Here is a 22,972-nt window from a genome sequence, read left to right on the forward strand (position 1 = left end):
GCAGGACACGGAGCGCGGCGTCCAGCCCCTGCCGCCTGCTCCCTCTGCTTTTCCCCGGTTTTTGGCTGTCGGACACCGCCCGGTGCCTCTGGGCTGGCGGGGAAAGGCAACACTCGTGAGCGGGCAGGGCTCTGGGGGCTGCCCGGGCCCGGCTTTGTGTCCGCAGGTATTCGGGTGGGGGGCAGGAGGCGGCGCGGGCTGCTCCGGGCGGGACGGCAGCGCAGAGCCCTTTGGGGACACTTGGAGGTTTCAGGGGGTTGCCCTTGTCCCTCAGCCCGCTTGCGGGGAGAAAGGCTGTCGTGGCTCGGAGCTGGCACGCAAGGAAAGCTCTCAGGGGTGAAAGTGTGCAAGGTGAGGCGGGCTGTGGGTGCCTCCGAGCCGCGGAGGGGAAGGTTTTCCTCCCACCGCTGCTGTTCTCCAGAACCGGCGGGTGTCCCTGCAAAGGGGAGCAAGGAAAAGGGGGTTCCTGGAAGAAAAGGTCAGGAGAGAGTTGGGGGGTCAGGCTGGGCTTGGCCGAGCTGCAGGAGTTGGGGTGTTTGTAAATTGGCGGATCTGACGCGGCCAGGGAACGGGACGGCAGGATCGGTGTGAGGGGGCTGACGGGCAGGGTTAGGTGTGGGGAAAGGGGCATGAGGAGCACCCACGGAGGGGGAAAATGTCCTGTGGGGCCAAAGGAGCGGTGAAAAGTGGCAGGAAGAGCACATGGAGGGAACGGGAGGGTTCCGGGGCTGTGCTGGCCTTTGGCAGGGTCCTGTCATTCCTGCCTGTGCTCCGAGCCCGAGGGGCAGCGGCAGGAGATTGTACCACAGCCACCAGCCCTTCACAGCTCCGGGGGGATGTCTGGCTACAAGGCAGCTCCCTGTGGGTGCCCCGGCTGGGTCCTGCTGTGCTCTGTCCCTGGCTGTAGGGTGTGTGAGGCCGTGTCTGGGGGCTGGAGCTCAACCTGGAGGCTGAAAACAACGAAGGGAGACATTCCCATGGAGTCTCCCAGCTGCAGGAGCACACCTGGGGAAGGAGGGGAAATGGATGGGGAAGGCAAAGAAGAGCAGTAGAAATTTTTTCGTGTGTAAGCGATGATTTGAGTGGGTCGAGTTTTTGGTAGTTTTGGGGAGTCTGGCTTGATAATTTCCGAGTTTTGGAGCATCGTCCCAGCAGCCCTGTGCCACCACGTGTGGGGACAGAACATGAGCTGTGTCCCTGAGCCCCTGGGCTGTGGCTGCACTGTCCTCAGCACACACGGACACGGGGATGGTCCTTGGTGCACAACCCCCAATCGCTGCAGCCATGAAAACAGCAATTCCCACCCAGAGAGGAAAGGCTGTGCTTGGGAACTCATTGCCTGAGCATCTCCCTCACTTTGCCGCTCCCTTGTCCCAACCCACCAGGTGTCCCCAAGGTGGCAGGTGGGACCAGGCTCCTGCTGCTGCTTTGTGACTCATCACAGCCTGCTCCTTGCTCCCTCTCCCCTATCTGCCATTCCCACCCTGCCCTCTGTCCCATTGCGCCAGTGGTTTGTTTGGAGCATTGTCTGGAATTTTGGGGATGAGGTAGCCAGCCCCAGCTTCTCCAGACTCAGGGGTTCTTGGCATATTCCTGGACCAGGTTTGTTGGCTGTGCTGAGGGGCAGGGCAAAGGCTGGGGGTGCAAGAGGAGACCAGGACAAAATGCTGGAGCATGTCTGGGAAGTGAAAGGAGCAGCCAGGAGCTGCTCTGCTTTTCTCCTTATTCTTGCACGACTGAACAAATTTCTTGTTGTTGTTGTTGTCATGAAAACCCAACCAAATCCTGCTGCTTTCCTGAAGTGAAAGTGGTGTTTTCCCTTCCAGAGGACACTTCTGAAAGTAAGGGGTGGCCGCTCCCGTATTTTTGCACAAATATTGCAGGCTGCAATTCCTGCAGTGGCCATGCTCTGTGCCACCAGCACCTGGCCTGCTTGCATCTGCCCAGCAAAATCTTGAAGGCTGGTGGTTTACAGGGCAACACAACGTTAATATTGAGCAGATTTTATGGCCCTTTATCTCAGCACTTGAAAAGACACAATGGCAGTTTATGTGCCCGAGGCCCAGGGCGTGTCCGTCTGTTCCTTGGTGACTTTTTCCTAACTGGTGATTAAAGGAAGAGGAATTAGGTCCTTGTGAGTTGAGCAGTCTGATCCCATACTCAGTCCTTTTTTGGGGGCCCATGTCACGGTGGGAGATGGGATTTGCTTGGTGCTCAGGTGATGTTTTCAACTGCGTTTTCCTTCCACAGGTTTTAGGGGTTTCTTCCTTACCCTTTCATCCCATCTCTAATTGGCACCTCCCCATGTTGCCATAGCACTCTCCTGGGCTGGGGAGAGCAAGGGAAAAAGGGATTTTCCTGGCTTCAAACTCTGCCTGTGTCAGTTGCAAGGGACACAACATTTGCCAGTGAGTGCTGGTGTGAGGAGTGTCACTGAAGGAGGTCACAGGGTGAGGAATGCTGGCCTCAGAGCAGCACTGCAACTGGACTTGGGGGGACAGGGACCACCTGAAGCCAAACCTGCAAAAGGCTCGACTGGGGACAGTCAGTGTGGCAGGGAGGGAAGCAGAGGAGCTCCCTTGGTCAACTGGTATTTTTTACCCGTAAGAAAAGCAGCTCCTTGGCAAAACAGCACATTGGCTGCTGGTCCTGAGGAACAGCAAAGCTTCCCTGGGTTTCCCTGCAGAGATGCTGTCCTGAGATTTCCATGTTTCTCACGTTTGAGCCACTGGGCCTTAATGACTGTGATAAATCCCTCTGGGCACAGCTGCCAGGATGAATGAGTACCAGTGTCCTGTCAGTTGCTGCCCTGTACCCAGTGACTCGGAGCCAAGTGCAGCCACCAAAGGAGGTGTCCTGTGGGGTTCTTGCTGGGTTGGTTCAGCGCTGTGTCACAACAATTGCTGCATTCAATACATTCCACTGGCTGCAGAGGCCAAGTGTGACCTGGTGCTCTTGAGGCCAGGAGGGGTTTTCCAGGGGTTTCCCTGCAGCCCAGGCCAGGCTGTGAGTAGCTGTGAGTCTCCAGGTGACTGCTCTGTGTGCTGGATGTCCCTCAGGGAACTTGGACATTGTTACTGCACACAACAACTATTCTTGTTTCTTTTCCCTGTTTTAAGTGGTTTTCATATTATTTTCATTTTAGAGTCAGGGCTGACACAGTAAGAAGACATAAGCCAGTTCATTCACATTTTATATTTCCCAATTCCATCTTCCAGGAAGAAGATGTTGTTTACACTGTAGTTTTTTCCTGGACTGCTCTCACTTGCCCTGCTGGGTGCAAGGATGAACCTCTGGCACAGCAGCTGCAGAACTCGAGATCCAGCTTTGTGCCTTTTGCTTACCACATCCGAGTGCTGATTTCTGGATGGCATTGAGTTTTTTCAGTCACGTGTAGTGCAGGGAGAATGGTTCATTTTGTTCAGGATTTGGCCTCTGTGTCCATCAAGGGGTCCTGCTGCCCTGGACAGGACAAAGGGGAGCTGCCAAGTTCTCAAAATCCTGGATTCATTCAACAGCTCCAAAACTCCAAGCCTGGCATTTCCCAAGGCCTCACCCTCTCTTTGTTGTTGGCTTGACCATCCTGGAAACTCTTAATGTGATAGGAAATAGCTGAAGGGAGGGGTCAGTGTTGCTTTTGGGGAGAGATGTGGACAGTTGTTTTGTTTTCCTCTTTTATTTTTTTTCCTACCCTGCCAGGAAAAGCAATGTCTTGGCCTGGCCAGTGCTCACACGTGTGGATAGTGCTGGACTCTGGGAGCCTCCTGTGCTCCAACTGCCTGCACCAGCCCCTGATGTCGAGCTGGGCACCCCAACTCCAGGCACAGGGGTGACATTGCTGGGAATCTGGAGCCTTTTGCAGATGCCTGAGCAGAGGACAAACCATCCTTGGCTTTGCTTCTGTGCCCTGCCTTGCAGAGCTCAGCAATTGCTTCCAGCCTCAGCTTTCCCAGGATGTGAGGGCTGTCCCACCCTGGCAGGGCTGGGAATGGGGCTCTGTGGGAGCTGCCCTGGTCATATCCAGGTCCATTTCCACCTCTTGGCTCTCTGCAATTTTAGCAATTCCTTTGTTTCAGGAGGAAGAGGATGAATGTGCTGCCACGCGCGTGTGCCAGGCTGCTCCTCCTGTCCCTGCTCTGCACCACCAGCCTCTGCCAATGGAGCAAAAGTGAGTGGAGCTGTGGTAGCTCTGTCTGGACCTCCCCTTGGGGACTGTGTGTACCTGTCCTGGGCTCCAGAAACACCAGTACTCATGTGGAGAACTCCTGCTGTGTGCTTTTCCTGCTGTTTTCCATCTCCCCAGCTTTTGAGGACCCTCCCTTGCTACCCCACTGCTGTTTTGCAGCCAGTTTCCACTAACCAGGCAAAACCTCTATCTTTCCATGGGATCAGCTGTTCTCACATCCTCCCACAGCTCACTTTGTTTTCCCCAGCCCTGATGCCCTGATCTTTCCTGGCAGGCAACCGCTGTGTGCTGTCCCGGGCAAAGAGCTGCACTGAGTGCATCCGGGTGGATAAGGACTGCTCCTTCTGCACTGACAAGGTGAGAGACCCTGCAGGGCAGCCTGGGGCTCCACTTCCCACTCTGGTCATGGAGGGATCCCACTGGGAGAGGGACACAAGAGCAGAGGCAGCTTCTGGATCCAGCTTCTCTTCTGGATAGGAAAGGCTGCGATGTGGATTTCCTTTTGGTGTGGAAAATGGGGAGGGAGGGGGGCCCAGGGCAGATCTGCAGCTATACAGGGCTTTATCAGAAAATGTCAATGCACCAGAAACAGTGTGTGCAAGGGATGGAGGGAGGGTTTCATCCCACACAACCCAGTAGCTCACTGGTGGTCACATTTCAGCTGGTGGTTCTGTGCAGGACTCGTCCCCATCTCTCTGCCCCACTCCTGCTCCCAAAGGCTCAAAATGCTCCAGGCACAGGACCCTGCTTCCTGCCCTGTGTATTTCCCCTTCTCTCAGTGGATCTGGTGCTTTCTGTGGCTCTTATGCTGTTCTTGCTCCCTGGCAGAGCTTTGAGGAGCCGCGCTGTGACCTGCGGGAGAACCTGCTGCGCTCCGGCTGCGGCGAGGCCAACATCGTGTACACCCGGGGAGAGATGAGGACAGAGAAGGTGTGTGCTGGGGACACAGCCCGTGCTCAGCCTCCTCTGAGGGGCCTTTCATTTCCTTCATCCTTCTCGAGGCTCCTCAGCAGAAAAAATACAAATCCCAGATCGCTGTTTATGTAGGGTCTACTCAAAAGCAATGCCTTTGCTGGCTGGTGGACCTGTGGGCCACTGGTCCTGATCCAGGCTGGGGTGACTTTGCAGGCAAAGCAGATGTAAGCAAAATGCTCACATCCCTGTGGAGGAGGTGCCTGGCTGGACACGAGTGGGTGTGGGGGAGGCTGTTGGACAGTACACAAGGGAGGGGAGCATCCTCATCTCTGCCTTTGTGCTTCCCACACATCTCCCGGCTCCTTGCCTCCTTCTCACTGCACCCACACTGGAGATGGAGTCCAGCCCCTTCACATCGCTCTCCTTCACAGAATTTCAGTATCAACACATCCCTGCAGAGGACCCAGGTGTCCCCTCAGGCCATGTTCATCCGGCTGCGGGCTGGGGAGGAGATGAGCTTCGACATGGATGTCTTCCAGCCCAAGGAGAGCCCTGTGGACCTCTACATCCTCATGGACTTCTCCTACTCCATGTCTGATGATCTGGACAACCTCAAAAGCATGGGGCACAACCTAGGTGAGGGCAGGGCTGGGAGAAGAGGGGAGCCTGCTCCTGTGCTGATGAAGGCAGGCAGCTCATTCCTGCCTGTGGCTTCGAGTCCTCTGCCAGCACCAGAGAGGGGGATGCAGCTGGCAATGGGCTGAGAAATGTCTGTTTTAATTACAGCTGCACGTTCTCACTGCTCTGTGCAGCTCTGTGTGGGGATGTGTCTCTGGTCCTGCAGGGATCCTCACATGCTCTCCCCTTCCAGCCCAGCTGGCACCCCTCAGAGCTGGGCAGAGCCTTTGGCATCTTGAACCTGCTGGGTGCTACTGCAGGAGTTCCAGTTTTGGGGCTGCCAAAGGAGCCAAAAGGGGTGTAGGTTTCTGCCCTATAAAGCCCAAAACCCCAAAGATATTAAGAGATGACAGTTTGGGAATTTATCTAAGAACTGACTAGCAGAGAAGATGCCCACAAAAAGACTTCTTTCTCTGGAGCAGAGAGTTCACAGGTATCTCTTTGTGTCTCCCCTTTCCTTTCCTCTCCTCCCAGCGGACTTCCTGCAAGCCCTGACTTCCAATTACACCATTGGATTTGGCAAGTTTGTGGACAAAGTGTCGTCCCCTCAGACAGACATGAGACCTGAAAAGTGAGTGATCCTCGTGGGTCCCTGAGGCGGGCACAGAGGGAGGGGAAAGAGCCTTCTGTTTCCCTGTGGCTTTCACTGTCAGCAGTGCAAGAGCCTCCATCCATCCCTCTACCTTCACTGCCACTGTCTTCCCTGGCCTCCCCGTCTCTTAGGGCTTGCTGTAGCACCATGACAATGCCAGCAGTGTCATCCTCTGCTTTCAGACCTTCTCTGCTCTGCCACAACAGACCACATCTCTTGTCTTCTCCTCTGCCTCTGCCCTCATCCCTTCTCCTTCTCAGTGCTGGTCGCTGAGCTGCTCAGCTCCATGACTCCCCTTGAGGGACTCTCCCCACATTTCCTCTCCTTGCACCCCAGCATCCCTTGGCTCCTGCCCCACACGAGAGCCCTGGTTCCATCTCTCCTAGGCTGCGTGAGCCCTGGCACAACGCCGACTCCCCGTTCTCCTTCAAGAACGTCATCCGCCTGACCAGCAACATCAACCACTTCAGCCAGGAGCTGAGCAAGGAGCGCATCTCCGGCAACCTGGATGCCCCCGAGGGCGGCTTCGACGCCATCCTGCAGACAGCTGTTTGCAAGGTGAGGGTGGCCAGGGCTGTGTTTTTAACGAGTGGATCTCCCTGATGCCCACTGAGGAGCAGAATAGCCGCACACTGTGCAGCTGACAGCGCAGCCAGGGAGCCTCAGCTCAGCTACAGCTGGTTCTTGCCCTCCCAGCCACACACTCCCAGTGCCGAGCTGTTTTGCATTCCCAATTTTCCCTAAGCCTTAGAATATGTGTGCTGGTGTTTAATGTCCAGCTCAGGAGCTCCTTTTGGGCACCCTGCATGTGCTCTTTGCTCTGTCCCGCTCTGCACCTGCGGTGATGAAACTCTGCTCCCTGGAAAAGAGCCCACTCGGGCTTGGCCGCTTGGCTGAGGGATGAGCACAGCTCCAGACATGTCCAGGGAAGCGTGGGCTTCCCACCTGTACACACATGTGCCTGGCATTGAGCTGCTGGGGGGGAGACACCCCGTGCTTTGGGGGTGCAGGTGGTGCCTTATCCCTTGGGTATTCCTGCTCCTGTCAGTGTTGGCTTGCCAAGGGCTGCAAGTGCTGTGCAGGGGTTTGGGAGCCACAGAGATAAAGGTTCCTTTTCCCCCTCCCCTGCCACAGGATAAGATTGGCTGGAGAAAGGACAGCACTCACCTGCTCGTGTTCTCCACTGAGTCTGCCTTTCACTATGAAGCTGATGGTACCAACGTCCTGGCAGGGATACTGGCAAGGAACGACGAGGAGTGTCACCTGGACAGCCACGGCACCTACGTGTATGACACCAAGCAGGACTATCCTTCAGTGCCCACCCTCGTGCGCCTCTTGGGCCAGCACAACATCATCCCCATCTTTGCTGTCACCAACCACTCCTACAGCTACTATGAGGTGAGGAGACCACAGCAGTGATGCCACGTGAGATTACCTTTCTTCCAGAACCTCTGCCTCAGCTCAGCTGGGAGGAGGAAGTGTTCTCCCATCACCTGTCCCCCAGCGCTAAACCAACACCTTGGTACTTGGGAGGGTGCCACACTGTGTTGGGAGGCTGCTCTAGGTTGTGGGAGGTCTCAGGGTGTAAGAATCCCTAGATTCTTACAGGAATCCCTAGATTCTTACAGGAATCCCTAGAAGTCTCCCTGTGCTGATTTCTCCTTCTTGTAAAGCACTAGAGGCACAGAGCTGGAGAGTAATTTAGGTTGGAAGGGACATTTGAAGGTCTCTGGTCCAAGTCCTGCTCAAAGCAGAGCCCAGTCCCAAGACAGAGAAGGGTTCTCAAGGCCTTGGCTCAGGGAGCTCCTGTCTCTCTGCAGAAGCTGCACAAGTACTTCCCCATCTCCGAGATCGGGGTGCTCCAGGAAGACTCTTCCAACATTGTGGAATTGCTCCGCACAGCCTTTGAGGTAACAGTGCTCTCCAGAGCTTCACTCTGGCTTCCAGGGAGGGCAGAGGGTGGGCACCTCCTGGGCAGGAGAGCAGGCAGAAGGCAGACTGTGGCCCCTCTGGAGCAGGCCATGGGGTGGTCAGAGGGTACTGCTGAAAATCAACATTGTGTTCATCCTCTGGCACCCAGCGCATCCGCTCCAAGATGGACATTCGGGCTGACTTCACCCCCAGAGCCCTGAAGACAGACTTCACCTCCTCGGTGTTTGAAAAGACAGAGTCTGGCTCCTTCCACATCACCCGTGGAAAAGTGGTAAGTCTTCATATGGCAGAAGAGGGAAGTCATGTGTGAGGAGATGAGCTCTCCGTGTCCAGCTGGGATGTGGTCCAGCAGAGCTGGCTCATCCCTGCAGTGTGTCCCTCTCTTTTAGAGCAAGTTCCACATGCACGTGAAGGCTCTTGAGTACATTGGTGGGCAGCACGTCTGCAGCCTCCCCGAGAAGGACCGGCAGGGAGTCATCCACGTGAAACCCACATCCCTGAGCGACAGCCTCACGGTGTCAGCTGCTGTCATCTGCGACATGTGTCCCTGTGAACAGGTGGGGTCATGCAGAGAGGTGTCCTTCTCCTGGCCAGCCTGGGCTGGGAATGTTTTGGCTGATGCATGTGGGTCCTGCTTGACCCCTCAGTGATGCTCAGCCTGGCCAAGACCTCCATCGCTGCCTGCTCTAGGGCTTGGTCTTCAGGGCAAAATTTTGCCCTTGGATCTTTGCCTTTCTGATTCCTGAAATGGTCTTGCTGGCAGCTGGGCCCATTCAGCAATGCCTCTTCTCTCTTCACTTCCAGCAACAAGAGTTGGACTCACCCAAGTGTAGTTTCCATGGGAACTTTGTCTGCGGACAGTGCATCTGCCACCCGGGCTGGTAAGGACCACGTCCAGATCCACACCTCTGCCAGGGACCCTGCTGTGCCCGGGGACCGACAGTGACATATGTCCATACCCTGGGCGTCCTGCCCAGGACCCTGCTGTGCTGCGCTCTGCTCCTGCCCCTCTCAGCACCATCTCTGTCCCCAGGCGAGGGGACACGTGCGACTGCTCCCCGGCGTCATCCCCCAACAACGAAGCCTGCATCCGGCCCGGGGACGTGGAGCCGTGCTCGGGGAGGGGCGAGTGCCTGTGCGGGAAGTGCCAGTGCTACTCCGAGGACCAGAGCCTGCGCTTCGACGGCGCCTTCTGCGAGTTCGACGTCCTGCAGTGCCCGCGCACCTCCGGCTTCCTCTGCAACGGTGAGAGCCCCCCCGAGCCCCCCAGCTGGGGGATGTACCGGGATGGTGGCACAGACAGTGTGTCCTGGACTGCTGGCACTGGCACGGGTGACCAGTGATGGGCTGCAGGGACCCTTCGCTCACCGACGTGCAGGGAGGATGCTGTGGAGTCTGTCTGCAGCCCCTGTGCACCCTCAAAGAACGTGGGGGAGCACAGACAGGGCTGGGGGAATGGCACAGCACTGGAACCAGGGTAATTCCTGCTCTCACCCCAGATCGTGGCCGCTGCTCCAGAGGTGCCTGTGTGTGCGAGAGCGGCTGGGAGGGCCCGGGCTGTGAATGTCCCACCAGCAATGACACCTGCATCGACAGCCGAGGGGTAGGTCCTGCCCCACCTCCCCAGGGACCCCTGCTCCAGGCAGGGCTGTAGCGAGTTGCCCCAGTGCTGGAGTCTCTGGGTCACGGAGGTGCCTGGCTGACCCCCAGTGCCGCTCTCAGGCTGTCACCTCTTCTCTCCCAGGGCATTTGCAATAACCACGGGAGGTGTGAATGTGGCAGATGCATCTGTGACATGGCTTCGCAGTACACCAGCTCCACCTGTGAAATCAGCTACTCCCTGGTGAGTCCTTCTGCGTTTATCACTTACTCCCATGCGGAGCCTCCAGGGAAGAAAGGCAAAGCAGAGAGGAAGGCACATCTCGGTCAGGAATAAAATCCTGAGCAAGGGTTTGTCTCACCTGTCTTTTGGCCAGGAAGGGGCTGGCATGGGAGTTGCTTTGTAGCCACAGGCTTTCTTTCCCCTCCTGTTCACCAGCAGAAACCACTGAGCGTCTGTCTGTGTTTATCTGCACCCTGGTAATGGGCAGAGGTTTGAGGCTCAGCTTGTGGCTTGTTCTGATTTCCCTCAAGATGGGGAAAAAACCTCATTTCCATAGAGTCACAGACTGGTTTGGATTGGAAGGGACCTTAAAACTTATCTCATTCCAGCTCCCCTGCCATGGGCAGGGGCACCTTCCACTAGATCAGGTTGCTCAGGGCGCCACCCAACCTGGCCTTGAACACATCTGATTTCCTCATTGACAAACATGGGCTAATCCCACAGTGGGGATGGAGAAAGCTGGCTTGACCATATTTTAGAAAGGCCACTGAAACCCCTGGAGAAGATCTAATTGCTGCCCCAATGCTGGCTGTTGGTATAAGATATTTTGGAGCCAACTGGGGTTACAAATCCCGCGTTAGCAGCTTGTTCTCAGTGACTTCTCTTTTTGACCTGGACCTTGTCCTGACTCTGGGATGAGGAGCTGCCTCTCCAGCTCTGCCTGTCAGAGGCTGTGTCCTCCCTTGCTCCTGGGGGTGTCCCTGACCATCCCACCCTGCCCCTGCACAGGGCTTCCAGGCTGTGTGTGAGAGCATCCGGGACTGTGTCCGCTGCCAGACCTGGGGGACAGGCAACCTGAAAGGGAACTGCAGCTCCTGCAGGCTCCAGATCCAGATGGTGGAGGAGCTGAAGAAAGGTAACATGAGAAGCAGAGCTGGGTGCATATGTGTGTGGTGTGTCCTGTGTGCCCTGCTGTGTGTGTGCACATAGGGCTGCTCCCCAAGCCTTTCCTGGCCCTGGTGACTTCACAACTGTGTCCCCTCTTCCTACAGAGGAGGCTGGCGAGTACTGCTCCTTCCAGGATGAGGATGATGACTGCACCTACCACTACACCCTGGAGGGAGACCCCAATGCCCTTCCCAACACCACTGTCCACGTGCAGAAGAATAAAGGTGAGCAGGGGGGAGGTGGGAGGAGCAGGGATGTCCAGCCTGGATCATGGAGACCAGCTCCATGGTGCCTCCAGTCCCTGATTTGTCCCTTCACTGTGCCCCTGGGCAGGGTCAGCTGCAGGCACCTCGCTGCCCACCTTGCTGTGTGACACGGGTGGGTGACACTGTCTGTCACATGAACTGCAAGGGGGTAGAGTGTGGCACCCTCAGGGACACCTGTAGAGATCAGAGCCTTTCCCCAGTGCCATGGGCAGGGATTGCTGCAAGGTCCTGCACAGCCCTTTGGTATGGCTGGGTGTGAGCAGAGGTGTGATAGCCCTCCCTGAACAGCATTTCTCATTGTGAGGTATTGCTAAGGTTAACTGGGCTGCTCCATCACTCAGAGAGCAGTGGTCCAGCTTTTCCCCTCTATCCCTGCTCCCTCTCTGCACACCCCACCCAGGGCTGACGCCTGGGAGTGACCTGCCTGTCACTTGCAGAGTGCCCACCTGGGAGCTTCCTCTGGCTCATCCCACTGCTCATCTTCCTCATCCTGCTCCTGGGGCTGCTGCTCTTGCTCTGCTGGAAGTTCTGTGCCTGCTGCAAGGTGAGTGTGTCAGCTGGCTTCCCCAGACCAGGGAGAGAACCAGATACAGCCAAAAAAAGGACAAATTTCCAGAATCCACCCAGCCTCTAGCATGGCCAGATTGGCAGGGGATGTCCCTGTGGTACCCAACCCTCTGCTGTTGTGAGCTGCAGATGAAACTTTAGCCAGATTTCCCTCGTCTGGCTAAAATCAGCTTGAGAGCCCCATCCACCCACTGCCCACACATTCCTGCTGATGTAGATCCTCCCTGATGGAGACTTGGAGGGGTTTTGACCTGGGCCACAAAGTGATTGTGTCTCTGGCCATTTGTTTTCTAGGCTTGCCTGGCCCTGCTTCCCTGCTGTGCACGAGGTACCAGCACTGGGTCCTGGGAGGAAGGGCTCTGTGGGGTGCACTGCCTTCCTAAATTTGGGGGTGTGCTGGGATGAGCATCCCTCCTCTCTGAGCTGAGAGGTGGATCAGGGAGAAAGCTCCTAGCAGAGAGCCTGAGCCAAGGAGTCCTGGAGCTGCTGGTCCACTTTTCCTTCCCTGCCCCACACCCTGGGGTGCCCTGCTGGCTCTCCCTGACCTGTGTAATGCTTAGCTGGTGAGATGTACTCTCCACACTCATCAGCACCCCCTGCTCCCTCTATCCCACTCCCCTCCTGACATCCCAACACCCTCAGCATGGTGGAAACCCTGAATATGCCCCAGGACAGAACCTCTGGCGGTGGGGAGCTGGCGGCTGGCGCTGTCCCAGTGTGCCCAGGCTCTGTCCCTGGCTCTGCAGGTCGCACCGTGGGCTTCAAGGAAGACCACTACATGCTGCGCCACAGCCTCATGTCCTCCGACCACCTGGACACGCCCTTGGTGCGCAGCGGCTCCCTCAAGGGTCGGGACACGGTGCGCTGGAAGATCCACAACAATGTCCACAAGCAGGGCGTCACCTCCCCCGCTGCCACCAGCCCCAAGGACCTCAGTGAGTGTCCCCGTGCTTCTGGGCGGGTTATTTCTCCGGCCCAAGGAGGATGGAGTTTAATGGGGGAATTTCTCTTTCCAGTTCCCTACGGGCTGTCCCTGAGGCTGGCCCGGCTTTTCACGCAGAACCTGGTGAAACCGGACACTCGGGAGTGCGAGCAGCTTCGCAAGGAAGTGGAGGAGAACGTAGGAGCCTGGGCACAAAGAGGGGCTCGGGGTGGCCTTTTGGGGACAGCCGTACAGGAGGCTGGGCAGTGCCCCTTCCCTGGGAACTCACAACTATTGAAAGGAAGGGGCAATTTTTCTTCTTTTGTGAGAATGCGCAAATTTTAAGGTCACAATTGTAAGAATTAGCGAAGTATCTCATTAAGATTTTGGGTTTGCTTTGGGGCACGCGATCTGAAGCTCTTGTTTGATTTCAGTTTGCAACTTCTTGCCATGTCCTGGGAAGAAACCTGGTGTGGGAGGGTGAGGAAAGGAGGGTCTGGGGTGGTCAGGGGGCTCCCGTGTCCTGTGGCAGCAGCATCTGCTTGCTGAGCACGTCCCTGTTCAGTGGTGGACACGCTGTGAAAAGTCCCTCTTGCTCCTTGCAGCTGAATGACGTTTTCAAGCACATTCCTGGCTGCCACAAGGTCCAGCAGACCAAGTTCAGGTGAGTCAGTAGGGGAAAGACTCCTGCGGGGCAGGGTTCACCCAGGGCACTGCTGCTGATGGGGTGTGAAATCTGCAGTGCTGGGGGGAGCGTGGTGTGTGACATAAGCCTGGTGTGGTGCTTCACCCACCCAGGGCTGCAGAGCACAGCCCACCCAGCTGGGGAGGAGATCTCAGCTGAGTCTGGATTTGGAGCAGTGGGAACAAATCCTGGTCGCATGGTGCTCAGTGGGAGAATTCCCACTGGCTTCAAAAGTTTCAGCCTGATGCAAACTTAGGAGTGCCTGGCACAGGCTGGGAGGAATTTGGGGATGCCAGTGCTGAGCAGGGAGTGGTATCTCCTCCCCAGAGCCTGATCCAGATGTGATCTCCCCTGTGGGCACATTCCTTGCTGCGTTGGGAAACCCAGGGCAGGAGGGAACTTGTGCTGGGTTCTGTGGGATGGGTTGGCACCCGCAGGGCAGTGCTGCAGCTCAGACCTGCACAGGGCTGTGATTCACACACCACTTTGTCTCTCTGAGGATTTTAGTCACTCTGATTTGGGTTTTGGTTTTTTTTATTCCCCCAGGTTACAGCCCAATTCTGGGAAAAGGTAAGAGGAATTTGCAGATCTCTGTTGCAGCTTCTCCCTCTTTGTACACACACGTGTGGGGTGACTGAGTGCCCCACACACTCACTGGCCCCCCAGCTACTGTGAGGTGAGTTACCCTGATCTCAGCTCTTCCCTGCTTTTCCCTCCACTCCTCCCAGGCAGGATCACACCATTGTGGACACAGTGCTCACTGCCCCTTACTCAGCCAAGCCAGATATCATCAAAGTGGTGGAGAAACACGTTTCCCATGAGGCTTTTAATGACCTGAAGGTTGCACCGGGTTATTACACTGTGATCTCAGACCAAGGTAGGGAGCAGAACCCAGCGCTGGGTACAGGGGGTTATCTCCCACCTCTCACCCTTGTCTGTTTCCCCAGATGCTCAGGGAATGGTGGAGTTCCAAGAGGCTGTGGAGCTGGTGGACGTGCGTGTCCCGCTCTTTATCAGGGATGATGATGATGATGAGAAGCAGCTGCAGGTGGAGGCCATTGAGGTCCCAAACGGCATCGCAAAGATCGGCCGCAGGGTTGTCAACATCACCATCATCAAAGAACAAGGTGAAGGGCTGTGACTGTGTGAAGGTGTTTGTGTTTGAGTGTCCTGTGTCCAGACTGATGTGGTTTGTAAAGCACAGTCTGCGCATCTGAGCACCCCCAGGCCGCAGAGCACACACTTACCTGGTGACTCCTTTCTGAAATCACCCGAGTCTAAACCAGAGCATCCTTTAATGCATCGAAAGGAGGGTCATTTTCCCTGCTGACAGAAACCTTTTACCATGACACGTTTAGATGATGCCAATTCCATGACAGATTATGGGTTGACCACATTCCTCTGCTGCTCCAGTTCATTGAGGGCTGGTGTGAAGCAGAACCTCTTTGATGTTATTGTGCTAATGTCCCCAGCACTTTCCCTCTGCTTTCCACCTGGCTGTTGGGAGGGAGCACAAATGGGAAGTGGGGAAGTCTCCAGCAATGATACTTCATGCACGGTTCACACCCATGGGTGACTGGAACTCTGTTCAGGGAGGACACCTGAGTGTTTGAGATGTAATTCTTCATGTATTTGCTCTACACACTCCTTCTCTCCTGCCCCTTCCAGCCAGCAGCCTCATCACCTTCCTGCAGCCAGCCTATTCCCACAGCCGCTTCGATAAGCTGGCCAAGATCCCTGTCCTTCGGGAGATCATAGACAACGGGAAATCCCAAGTCACCTACAGGACCCGGGACCTCACTGCCAAGGATGGCAGGGTAAGGGTGGTGCTCCTGGCCTTGGCAGGCAGGAGGGGGAATGTAGGGTTGGGAAAAGTTCAACCCTGGGGTTGCAGGAGAGGGGTTATCAGGATGCGGCTGGGACAGAGGGGACCCAAGGGCTGCTGTCAGCACAAGGGTAAAACATTCTTCTCCATCCCTTCCTCCCTGGGGAGGGAGGACCTGAGAGGATGCCTGTGCCTGAGGCAGAGGGTGCCAGCTGCCCCTGGAGCTGTGGGCACTGGGAGGCAAATGAGGATTGACTGGGGGTTGAAGGGAAACTCTTTGGGAGTCTCTTCATGGACACTGCAGGCTGTAATCCTAGAACAGTTTGGGTTGGAAGGGACCTTACAGATTATCTCCTTCCAACCCACTGCCATGGGCAGGGGCACCTTCCACAAGACCAGATTGCTTAGAGCCCCATCCAGCCTCACCCTGAGCACACCTCTTCCCTCTCCTCCAGGACTACACCTTCACAGAGGGTGAACTGGTCTTCCAGCCCGGGGAGACCCGAAAGGAGGTGCAGGTGCCCTTGCTGGAGCTGACGGAGATAGACACCCTCCTCAACAACTGCCAGCTCAAGCAGTTTGCTATCGACCTTCTCCACCCCAAGTACGGCGCCAAGATTGGCCGCTACCCCCAGACCACGGTGACCATCGCTGACCCAGGTAGGGGCTGGCGACCGGGCTGTGACAGTGGCTGCGGGGGATGTGGGACCTCCTCCCAGACCATCCTGGCCCCAAAAGCCGCGGCGAGGTTCCTCCAGCTCCGACTGGTGGATTCGGGTCTCCCTCTAGAGGCACGAGTGGGAACGGTCAGTGGGTGGGGAGAACGTGGATCGTCTCCCGCAGTAGAGGAAATAGAGTAGGAATTAATTCCTTTTCCTTGGGAATTTGAATGAAAAGTCATAAAAATAAGGGAGAGGTAGGACTTGCCATGAATGGTGGTTCCTGTGGCTGGACAAGGGAAATGTCATCAGATGGGTCAATAACATAAATAATGTGTTTATCAGGGCACGGCAGTGCTGAGAGAGGCACACTTTCTTTTTTCATCCAAGGGGGACGACTGGCACTGATGTAAACTTTCTTGTCTGCAGAGCTGGTGGATGGTGTCCCCTCGATGGCTGGCCTGGCCCAGGTCCCCCAGTCCCCCAAAGGCCGCCTGAGTGCACCACTTAATCCCAATGCCCGTGCCCTCAGCTCCAGGGAAATCAGCTTCAACTGGTTTCCCCCACCGGGAAAACCCCTGGGGTACAAGGTAAGGGGTGAGTGGATCCCAGGGAGGAGTGTGGATCCCCTCCTGTAGGTGTTTAACACAGACATTTGTACTGAAGGGGTCCAAGTACACACCTAAAAGAGGGAGCAAGTTCACCCCCTCTGCTCCCCTCCATCCTTGAGGGACCATTGCTGGGTGGATGAGGGATATGCAGTAAAGATTCCTGATTGCTCTATCTCCAGTTCTATCACTTATGATGAATTGCCCAGACTGTCCTTGCCTCCCATTTCAGAGGAATGGCACAACACCATTCCCAGAGCTGATTTAGTAAGAGACAAGGAATTTCTCACATATTATGTGAGGATATGAAGGAATCACAGCTTGCACTCGCTTTGCCAGGTGAAATACTGGATCCAGGGAGACCCTGAGTCAGAAGCCCATCTGATTGATGTCAAAACCCCATCAGCAGAGCTGATAAACCTTTACCCCTTCTGCGACTACGAGATGCAAGTCTGTGCCTACAACGCTATGGGAGAAGGGACTTACTCAGACATCATCCACTGCCGCACGCTGGAGGAGGGTGAGTGAGCCCACACCTTCCCTCCACTGGGAGGGAGTTTGTACCTCTGCACCCAGCACCGGGGCAGGGCTCCAGCCCTGAGCTCCTGATGGTCTTGGGGTCAGGCACTGACTGTCTCCCGCTGCAGCCCCGCTGTGATCTGGGAGCTCTGGGCACCCACTGGGTGCTGACGTGCAGTGATGGGAACCCTTTGCTTTTGCTTTCCCAGTGCCCAGTGAGCCCGGGCGCTTGGCTTTCAATGTTGTGTCTTCCACCGTGACCCAGCTGAGCTGGGCTGAGCCTGCAGAAACCAACGGGGTGATCACTGCCTACGAAGTCAGTTATGGGCCTGTCAACGACGACAACAGTAAGAGCTCATTTTTAGATGGGACAGTTGAGCCAGGCTGAGGGGCTGGAGGTCATTTTCTACAGGCTGGGCCAGTTCCAAACCACAGCAGCAGAGCCAGAACAACTCCAGGCATGTTTCTTTTGAGAACTGGGATTTGAATGGGTCACTTCTTGATGGAAAGAGCATAGAAAAATTGCCAGACAGGATTTAACCCTGCAAATCCCAGAAAACTCTGTTCCCATTCACATAGTGTTTTATGTTGTTTTTCATCTCAAAAACTTAGTTTGTAGGTCTAGATAAAGGGGTGGGGTGCCAGGAAGGCGTTATTTGTGACACACCAGCAACAGAAGACTTCTCCTGGAGGTTGACTTCAGCGTTAGGTTTGGGAATTACCCTGGGATGAGGCTGCTTGTTGTGAGCAGCCCAAAGAGCTGCTGCACTTTGTCCCGGAGGCAGGCTGTGTCCTGACACCAGAGTGTGGGGTGTCGTGGGGTCCTCTGTGCCTGGCGGGTGACAGAAGTGCCCGTGCCTTGCAGTGCCCATTGGGCCCGTGAAGAAGGTGCTGGTGGAGGAGCCCAGGAAGCGCACGGTGCTGATCGAGAACCTGCGGGAGTCGCAGCCCTATCGCTACACGGTGAAGGCGCGCAACGGTGCGGGCTGGGGGCCACACAGAGAAGCCACCATCAACCTCGCCACGCAGCCCAAGCGCCCCATGTCCAGTGAGTGCCAGCCTGGGCAGGGGGGCAGGAGCAGTGCTGGGGAGAGCTCCCCATCACCCCAGCTGCTTCCCCACCTCCTGTTTGCTCTGCTGCTCCAGCCATCCTGGGAATGCTGAGGGCCAGCCTGAGCATTGTGCTGGTTTATGGTATTTGTGGGGGGTTTTTTGCTGCTTGTCTAATGGCACTTTCCATCTCTCCTGCAGTCCCCATCATCCCTGATGTCCCTATCATTGATGCAGAGGGAGGTGAAGACTACGACAGCTACCTGATGTACAGTGCAGATGTGCTCCGCTCTCCAGCTGGCAGCAAGAGGCCCAGTGTCTCTGATGATTCAGGTTCGTGTCTCTGAGTTTGAAAAAGTAATTTCTAACGTTCATTTTCCTTAACAGCCGCTTTCAGAAATGAGCATCACAGCTCCTTTCCATCTCTCAGGGTTGGGGAGATCCAAGTTGTGGAGATGGTGGAGATCAGCCTTTCCAAAGCTCAGTAGCTGCACCTACGGGAACACTTGGCTGCTCACAGTGTAAATAAGGCCAGTGCCTCCTTGTTGTAGCCATGGGGCAAAGAGAAATCCCGGTGTGGGGTGGGAGAGGAGCTTTTTATTTCCCTCCCTGCTCATCTTCCCTTTGTGTTGCCATTTGGCTGGACCACGAGTTAACATCAGCAAAGTACTGGCAAAGGCACAAACCTCTGAGTCCCTTGGATGCTCAGGGTCTAGGCCAAGCTAACAGGAGGGAACTCAGCAGTGCTGAGAAGGCACTGGCCTCTCTTCCTCCATCCCGTGACTTTCTGAATGAAGCTGAATTCCTGCTCTTGTGCTGGGACATGAGCCATAAGTGAAATGATGAGGTGTATCTGTAAGATCTTCTCTGGAGAGTTCTCCAGGGCCTGGGACCCAGGGTGAGTCCCTGGTCTTTTCAGAGAGCAAGGAGACAGGAACGTCAGGAGCCCGACCATCCTGAGTGCACGTCGAGGAGTGATGAAACCTCTCTGAGCAGAGGACAATTGTTGCAGACTCTTCATGCAGGGACAGGCGTGTGGTGGGGCTTTGACTCTCACCTTTTGTCATGATGGACACAGGGCTGGAAAAATAGTCCAGGGGTTGAGAAACCCACCGCGTGTCACATTCCCACCATTCTCCACCTACCAGATGGTTGCAGCACCTGACCTCCTCAGCTCACACTTGGAACACGGGCTGTGAACAGGCATCGTCCCCACTGGTGCCTGTCCCTTCCTCTCCCCAGCAAGCAGCACAGAGGTGGTGGGTGGCCCACCCTGACCCCTGCAGACCGTGCCAACACCACTGCTTGCCTTGTCCCAAAAGGCTCCAGGTGGAAATTTGTGCCGTTGCTGGGAGAAGACCTGGACCTTCGCCGCATCACCTGGAGGCTCCCACCCGAAACCATTCCCCGCCTCTCCGGCAGCAGCCGCCTCTCCTCGGACACCGAGGGGCTCCTCCCCGAGGAGGACAGCGCCGTGGCTCCTGGCACTGTGAGGAGGAGCGGGACACCCCGGCCCCAAGCAGGTGAAGGACAGCTCCGTTACGGCACCGAGTGTCCTGTGTCGTCCTGCTTTGTGCCGAGGGGCTGGCGGATGGGCTCTGTGTCCCCTGCTGTGCCCGCCCTCGTGTTGGTGTGATCTGCTTCCAAGCCTTGTCCTGCTGTGTCTGCTCACACGAGTGGCAAGGTAACCCCATCTCGGCACGGACTTGGGAGCCTGCTAGCAAGTTGCTTCTACCAAAGGCTGGACCTTCAAGGCAGGAGCAATGATGATACCTGCTAAGTGCCACCTCCAAGGGCAGCTCTTCACCTTTATTAAGTGCCCTGAGCTTCTGGGGCGGATCTGCTGGACTGTTAAACAGAAATCACTATCTCACAGGAGGCTGATCTCTTCTGGCCTGCTGGGAGGGGATGGGGATTTGTTTGTCAAGTACCAGAACAACGGAGCAGAGTTTGCTTTTCAGATCCAGCTGAGATGAGATCCAGAATGAGATCTGGAGAAACCTCCTCCTTAAAGAGCCATTTTCCTTCTTCTACCTTCTTTTAAAATCCAAAATTATAAACCAGTGTGTGCGTCTAAGGGGAGATGTGAGAGAATGTGGCAAGAACCACAAGGCAGTGCCCCAGCAAGGCCGAGGTCTGGAGTTACCTTGGGCACCATGGGTGTGTCTGGGGCAGGGAGAAGTCTTCATTTACCACTTTCTGTGTCTCATGTTGAGTGTTGTGGCTCATTCTAGATGTAGCATTCCAGAATCACCTTCCAGAGTGGCTGAACCTGGGGTTCAGCCAAAGCAGGGGGGGCACCATGATGCCTCCTGCTTCCTCTCCATGGAGAGTGGAGCAGTAGCTTTGTCCACAGCCACATTCCTCACAGTGTGCCCTCTTCCACAGAGCACTTGCTGAACGGCCGGGTGGACTTCTCCTTCCCTGGCAGTGGCAGTAGCACCCTGACCAGGACAGCCAACACCAGCTACCACCAGCTGAGCTCCCACATGCACCAGGAGCACAGGGTGATGGGCAGCTCCTCGCTGACAAGAGATTACTCCACAGTGCTGATGGGGCACGGTGAGTACCACAGGGATGGGACCTGTCCTTCCCTTCCATCCCCATGAGTGTCTTTGGACCTGCACCCTAAAGTCCTCATGGAGTGAGGACTGTGCTCGCAGCTAAGGGGGCCTGTGAACTGCAGGTCCAGAAGGTCATAGCCCCACTATTGGTGTCTTGGTGCTTTGCTAAGGCCTCTCTGCTTCCAGACTAGTTTGGAAAGGGTTTCCACCCCTCACAGGCAGGGTGATCAGGGAGGAGAGCTCCATCCTTATCTCACACCACGAAAGGAGGGGGAGCACATGTCTCTTCTCCTCACTCTGTCCAGCAGTGTGGTTGCCTTTCAGCTCCACGTGTGTCAATCAGCTGGTGCTGACAGAAGGTGGTTTAAAGATTCTTCAAACCTGAGCCTTAAAAGGTCACCTGTGCAGGAGCCTGGGCTGAAGCTACTCTGAAATCTCCAATGGTGTTTTTCTCTTTCTTCTTGCACCGCTTCTGTAGATTACCCAGGGACACTCCTCCCTCCCATCCATGAAGATGCTGGGAGGACACTCCTCCGGCCCCAGGACGTGGGTTTCAGGAGCAGGGCAAAGGTGAAGGGTTACTACCCCAGCATTGGCTGTCGGGACTCTATAATCATGGCTGATGGGTCTGCAGGGATGTGCAAGTACATAGGTACAGCTTGTCCAGTGTTTCCTCCCAGCCACACATCCCATAATAGCCCAGCCACCGTCCATCCATGAGCTGCTGCCATCAACTGCTCACCCCAAAGCTCCTCTCCATGGCTTGCTGTCTGCTGTGCTGATCTTCCTTCTGACCTAGCCTGTGCCTCCATCACATCACCTTTCCATTTGCAGGTGAATTGCAGGTTTCAGCCCACCTGGACTGATTCACCACCACTGCTGCCACTGTGCTCTGATCAACCCATTGTCCCCATTCTCTTCATTCCTAATGAGCTTCTTGTTCTCAGTCTTATTCCACAGGCCTTTGGAGAACTCCTGGGGAGAGCATGTGCTCCTTGAGATGTTCCTCTGCAAGCTCCTTGTCAATGAGGGGCTTCAGTCCCTGAGTGGCCCCTGGGAGGCTGCTGTGTTCTCTGTGAGCCTTGTGTCCCAGTGGGATGAGCTGAAGAGCACCCAGATGTGGTCCCAGGCCACATGAACAGGATCTGGAGGGCTGATTTAGCTGTAGATTAGGGCCACTCTTAACTGATCTACACCTGACAGAGTCTGTGAAGCTTCTGGCAGACTGGCCAGGGTGCTTAGGGGTGAGGATGGTCACAGCCAGCACCAGGCCTCTTCTCTGGGCTCTCTGCCACAGGGGCATGAAGCTTACATTAATTTGTCCCACCCAAGCTTGTCACCCTGCCGCTGTGGGACATCCCTGTAGCTGTGCAGAGCCAGCCTGTCCCCCCTCATGTCAGGACAGCTTGCAGAGGTGACATCTCACCATGTGCTCCTCAAACCATCAGGACCATCCCATGTTTACGTGTGCCACCCCCTCCTCTCCCCCAGCCCACTTAGCTCCTATCCCCAAAATCTCCAGCCTGATGTTCCCTTTCTGCCTCAGACTCCAGGAAGCCCCTGGGCATCCCTGACACCCCCACCCGCCTGGTGTTCTCTGCCCTGGGCCCCACGTCCCTGAAGGTGAGCTGGCAGGAGCCACGCTGCGAGAAGGAGGTGCAGGGCTACAGTGTGCAGTACCAGCTCCTCAACGGAGGTCAGTGAACAGGCACTGGGGGGTTGGTGGGTTTCAGGTGGTGGAGAGTCTGCTCTGGGTCTTCTGGCTCTGGACCACCCTGCTCTGAGCAAGGAGGATTGGACCAGATGGTCTCCAGAGGTGCCTTCCAGCCTCAAGCTTTCTGGGATTCAGGGCCCTAAATCTGTTTCTTGTGTAACCTTCTTTTTGTGCAGAGAATGTTGCAGCTACCCCACAGCTTTCATTTCCTGTTTCTCCTAGTAGGAGAGCAATTCATGGAGTTGCTTGTAGAATCATCTCTCCTCAAAAAAAACCAACCAAAAACCCTTTGACTGATTCTCTCCATCAACCCAAACATCTTACATGAATCTTTTTTCAATGTATGGGACTTGCTTGGAAGAAGGATTGAAATGAAAATATCTTATTTTTATATGAATCTCAGGGCAGCATTAGTGAAAACATAATTCTTTTGTCTGAAACTCCTTGAGTTTTCAAGAAGCTGTTGTTTGTCCCAAGCCTTTTTTGGAAAGACATCTCGTCCTGCACTACCCATTGATGG

General features: G+C 55.7%; 1 protein-coding gene across 3 annotated transcripts in view; it reads left to right on the forward strand.

Moving 5' to 3' along the window:
• Window positions 1–22,972, forward strand: part of ITGB4 (integrin subunit beta 4) — a 29,039-nt gene that overhangs the window by 1,544 nt on the left and 4,523 nt on the right. The window contains exons 2-35 of one of the 3 annotated variants that reach the window (XM_066331991.1): window positions 4,077–4,168; window positions 4,461–4,543; window positions 5,015–5,116; window positions 5,533–5,737; window positions 6,254–6,350; window positions 6,758–6,929; window positions 7,506–7,769; window positions 8,192–8,281; window positions 8,452–8,574; window positions 8,693–8,860; window positions 9,108–9,184; window positions 9,337–9,548; window positions 9,803–9,906; window positions 10,048–10,146; window positions 10,915–11,041; window positions 11,178–11,297; window positions 11,777–11,883; window positions 12,201–12,234; window positions 12,653–12,841; window positions 12,923–13,026; window positions 13,434–13,492; window positions 14,060–14,083; window positions 14,242–14,390; window positions 14,461–14,640; window positions 15,182–15,330; window positions 15,794–15,998; window positions 16,427–16,587; window positions 16,945–17,125; window positions 17,334–17,471; window positions 17,990–18,172; window positions 18,376–18,507; window positions 19,497–19,697; window positions 20,563–20,736; window positions 22,285–22,434. In XM_066331991.1, the coding sequence (XP_066188088.1) occupies window positions 4,077–4,168; window positions 4,461–4,543; window positions 5,015–5,116; window positions 5,533–5,737; window positions 6,254–6,350; window positions 6,758–6,929; window positions 7,506–7,769; window positions 8,192–8,281; window positions 8,452–8,574; window positions 8,693–8,860; window positions 9,108–9,184; window positions 9,337–9,548; window positions 9,803–9,906; window positions 10,048–10,146; window positions 10,915–11,041; window positions 11,178–11,297; window positions 11,777–11,883; window positions 12,201–12,234; window positions 12,653–12,841; window positions 12,923–13,026; window positions 13,434–13,492; window positions 14,060–14,083; window positions 14,242–14,390; window positions 14,461–14,640; window positions 15,182–15,330; window positions 15,794–15,998; window positions 16,427–16,587; window positions 16,945–17,125; window positions 17,334–17,471; window positions 17,990–18,172; window positions 18,376–18,507; window positions 19,497–19,697; window positions 20,563–20,736; window positions 22,285–22,434 (4,655 nt within the window). Of the gene's footprint in view, window positions 1–4,076; window positions 4,169–4,460; window positions 4,544–5,014; window positions 5,117–5,532; window positions 5,738–6,253; window positions 6,351–6,757; window positions 6,930–7,505; window positions 7,770–8,191; window positions 8,282–8,451; window positions 8,575–8,692; window positions 8,861–9,107; window positions 9,185–9,336; window positions 9,549–9,802; window positions 9,907–10,047; window positions 10,147–10,914; window positions 11,042–11,177; window positions 11,298–11,776; window positions 11,884–12,200; window positions 12,235–12,652; window positions 13,027–13,433; window positions 13,493–14,059; window positions 14,084–14,241; window positions 14,391–14,460; window positions 14,641–15,181; window positions 15,331–15,793; window positions 15,999–16,426; window positions 16,588–16,944; window positions 17,126–17,333; window positions 17,472–17,989; window positions 18,173–18,375; window positions 18,508–19,496; window positions 19,698–20,562; window positions 20,737–22,284; window positions 22,435–22,972 lie in introns of all 3 variants that reach the window. The other 2 variants (XM_066331993.1, XM_066331992.1) reach the window with 2 other exon arrangements.

The sequence above is a fragment of the Sylvia atricapilla genome, chromosome 18 (genome assembly GCF_009819655.1).
Source record: "Sylvia atricapilla isolate bSylAtr1 chromosome 18, bSylAtr1.pri, whole genome shotgun sequence".
In the NCBI taxonomy this organism is placed as follows: Eukaryota; Metazoa; Chordata; class Aves; order Passeriformes; family Sylviidae; genus Sylvia; species Sylvia atricapilla.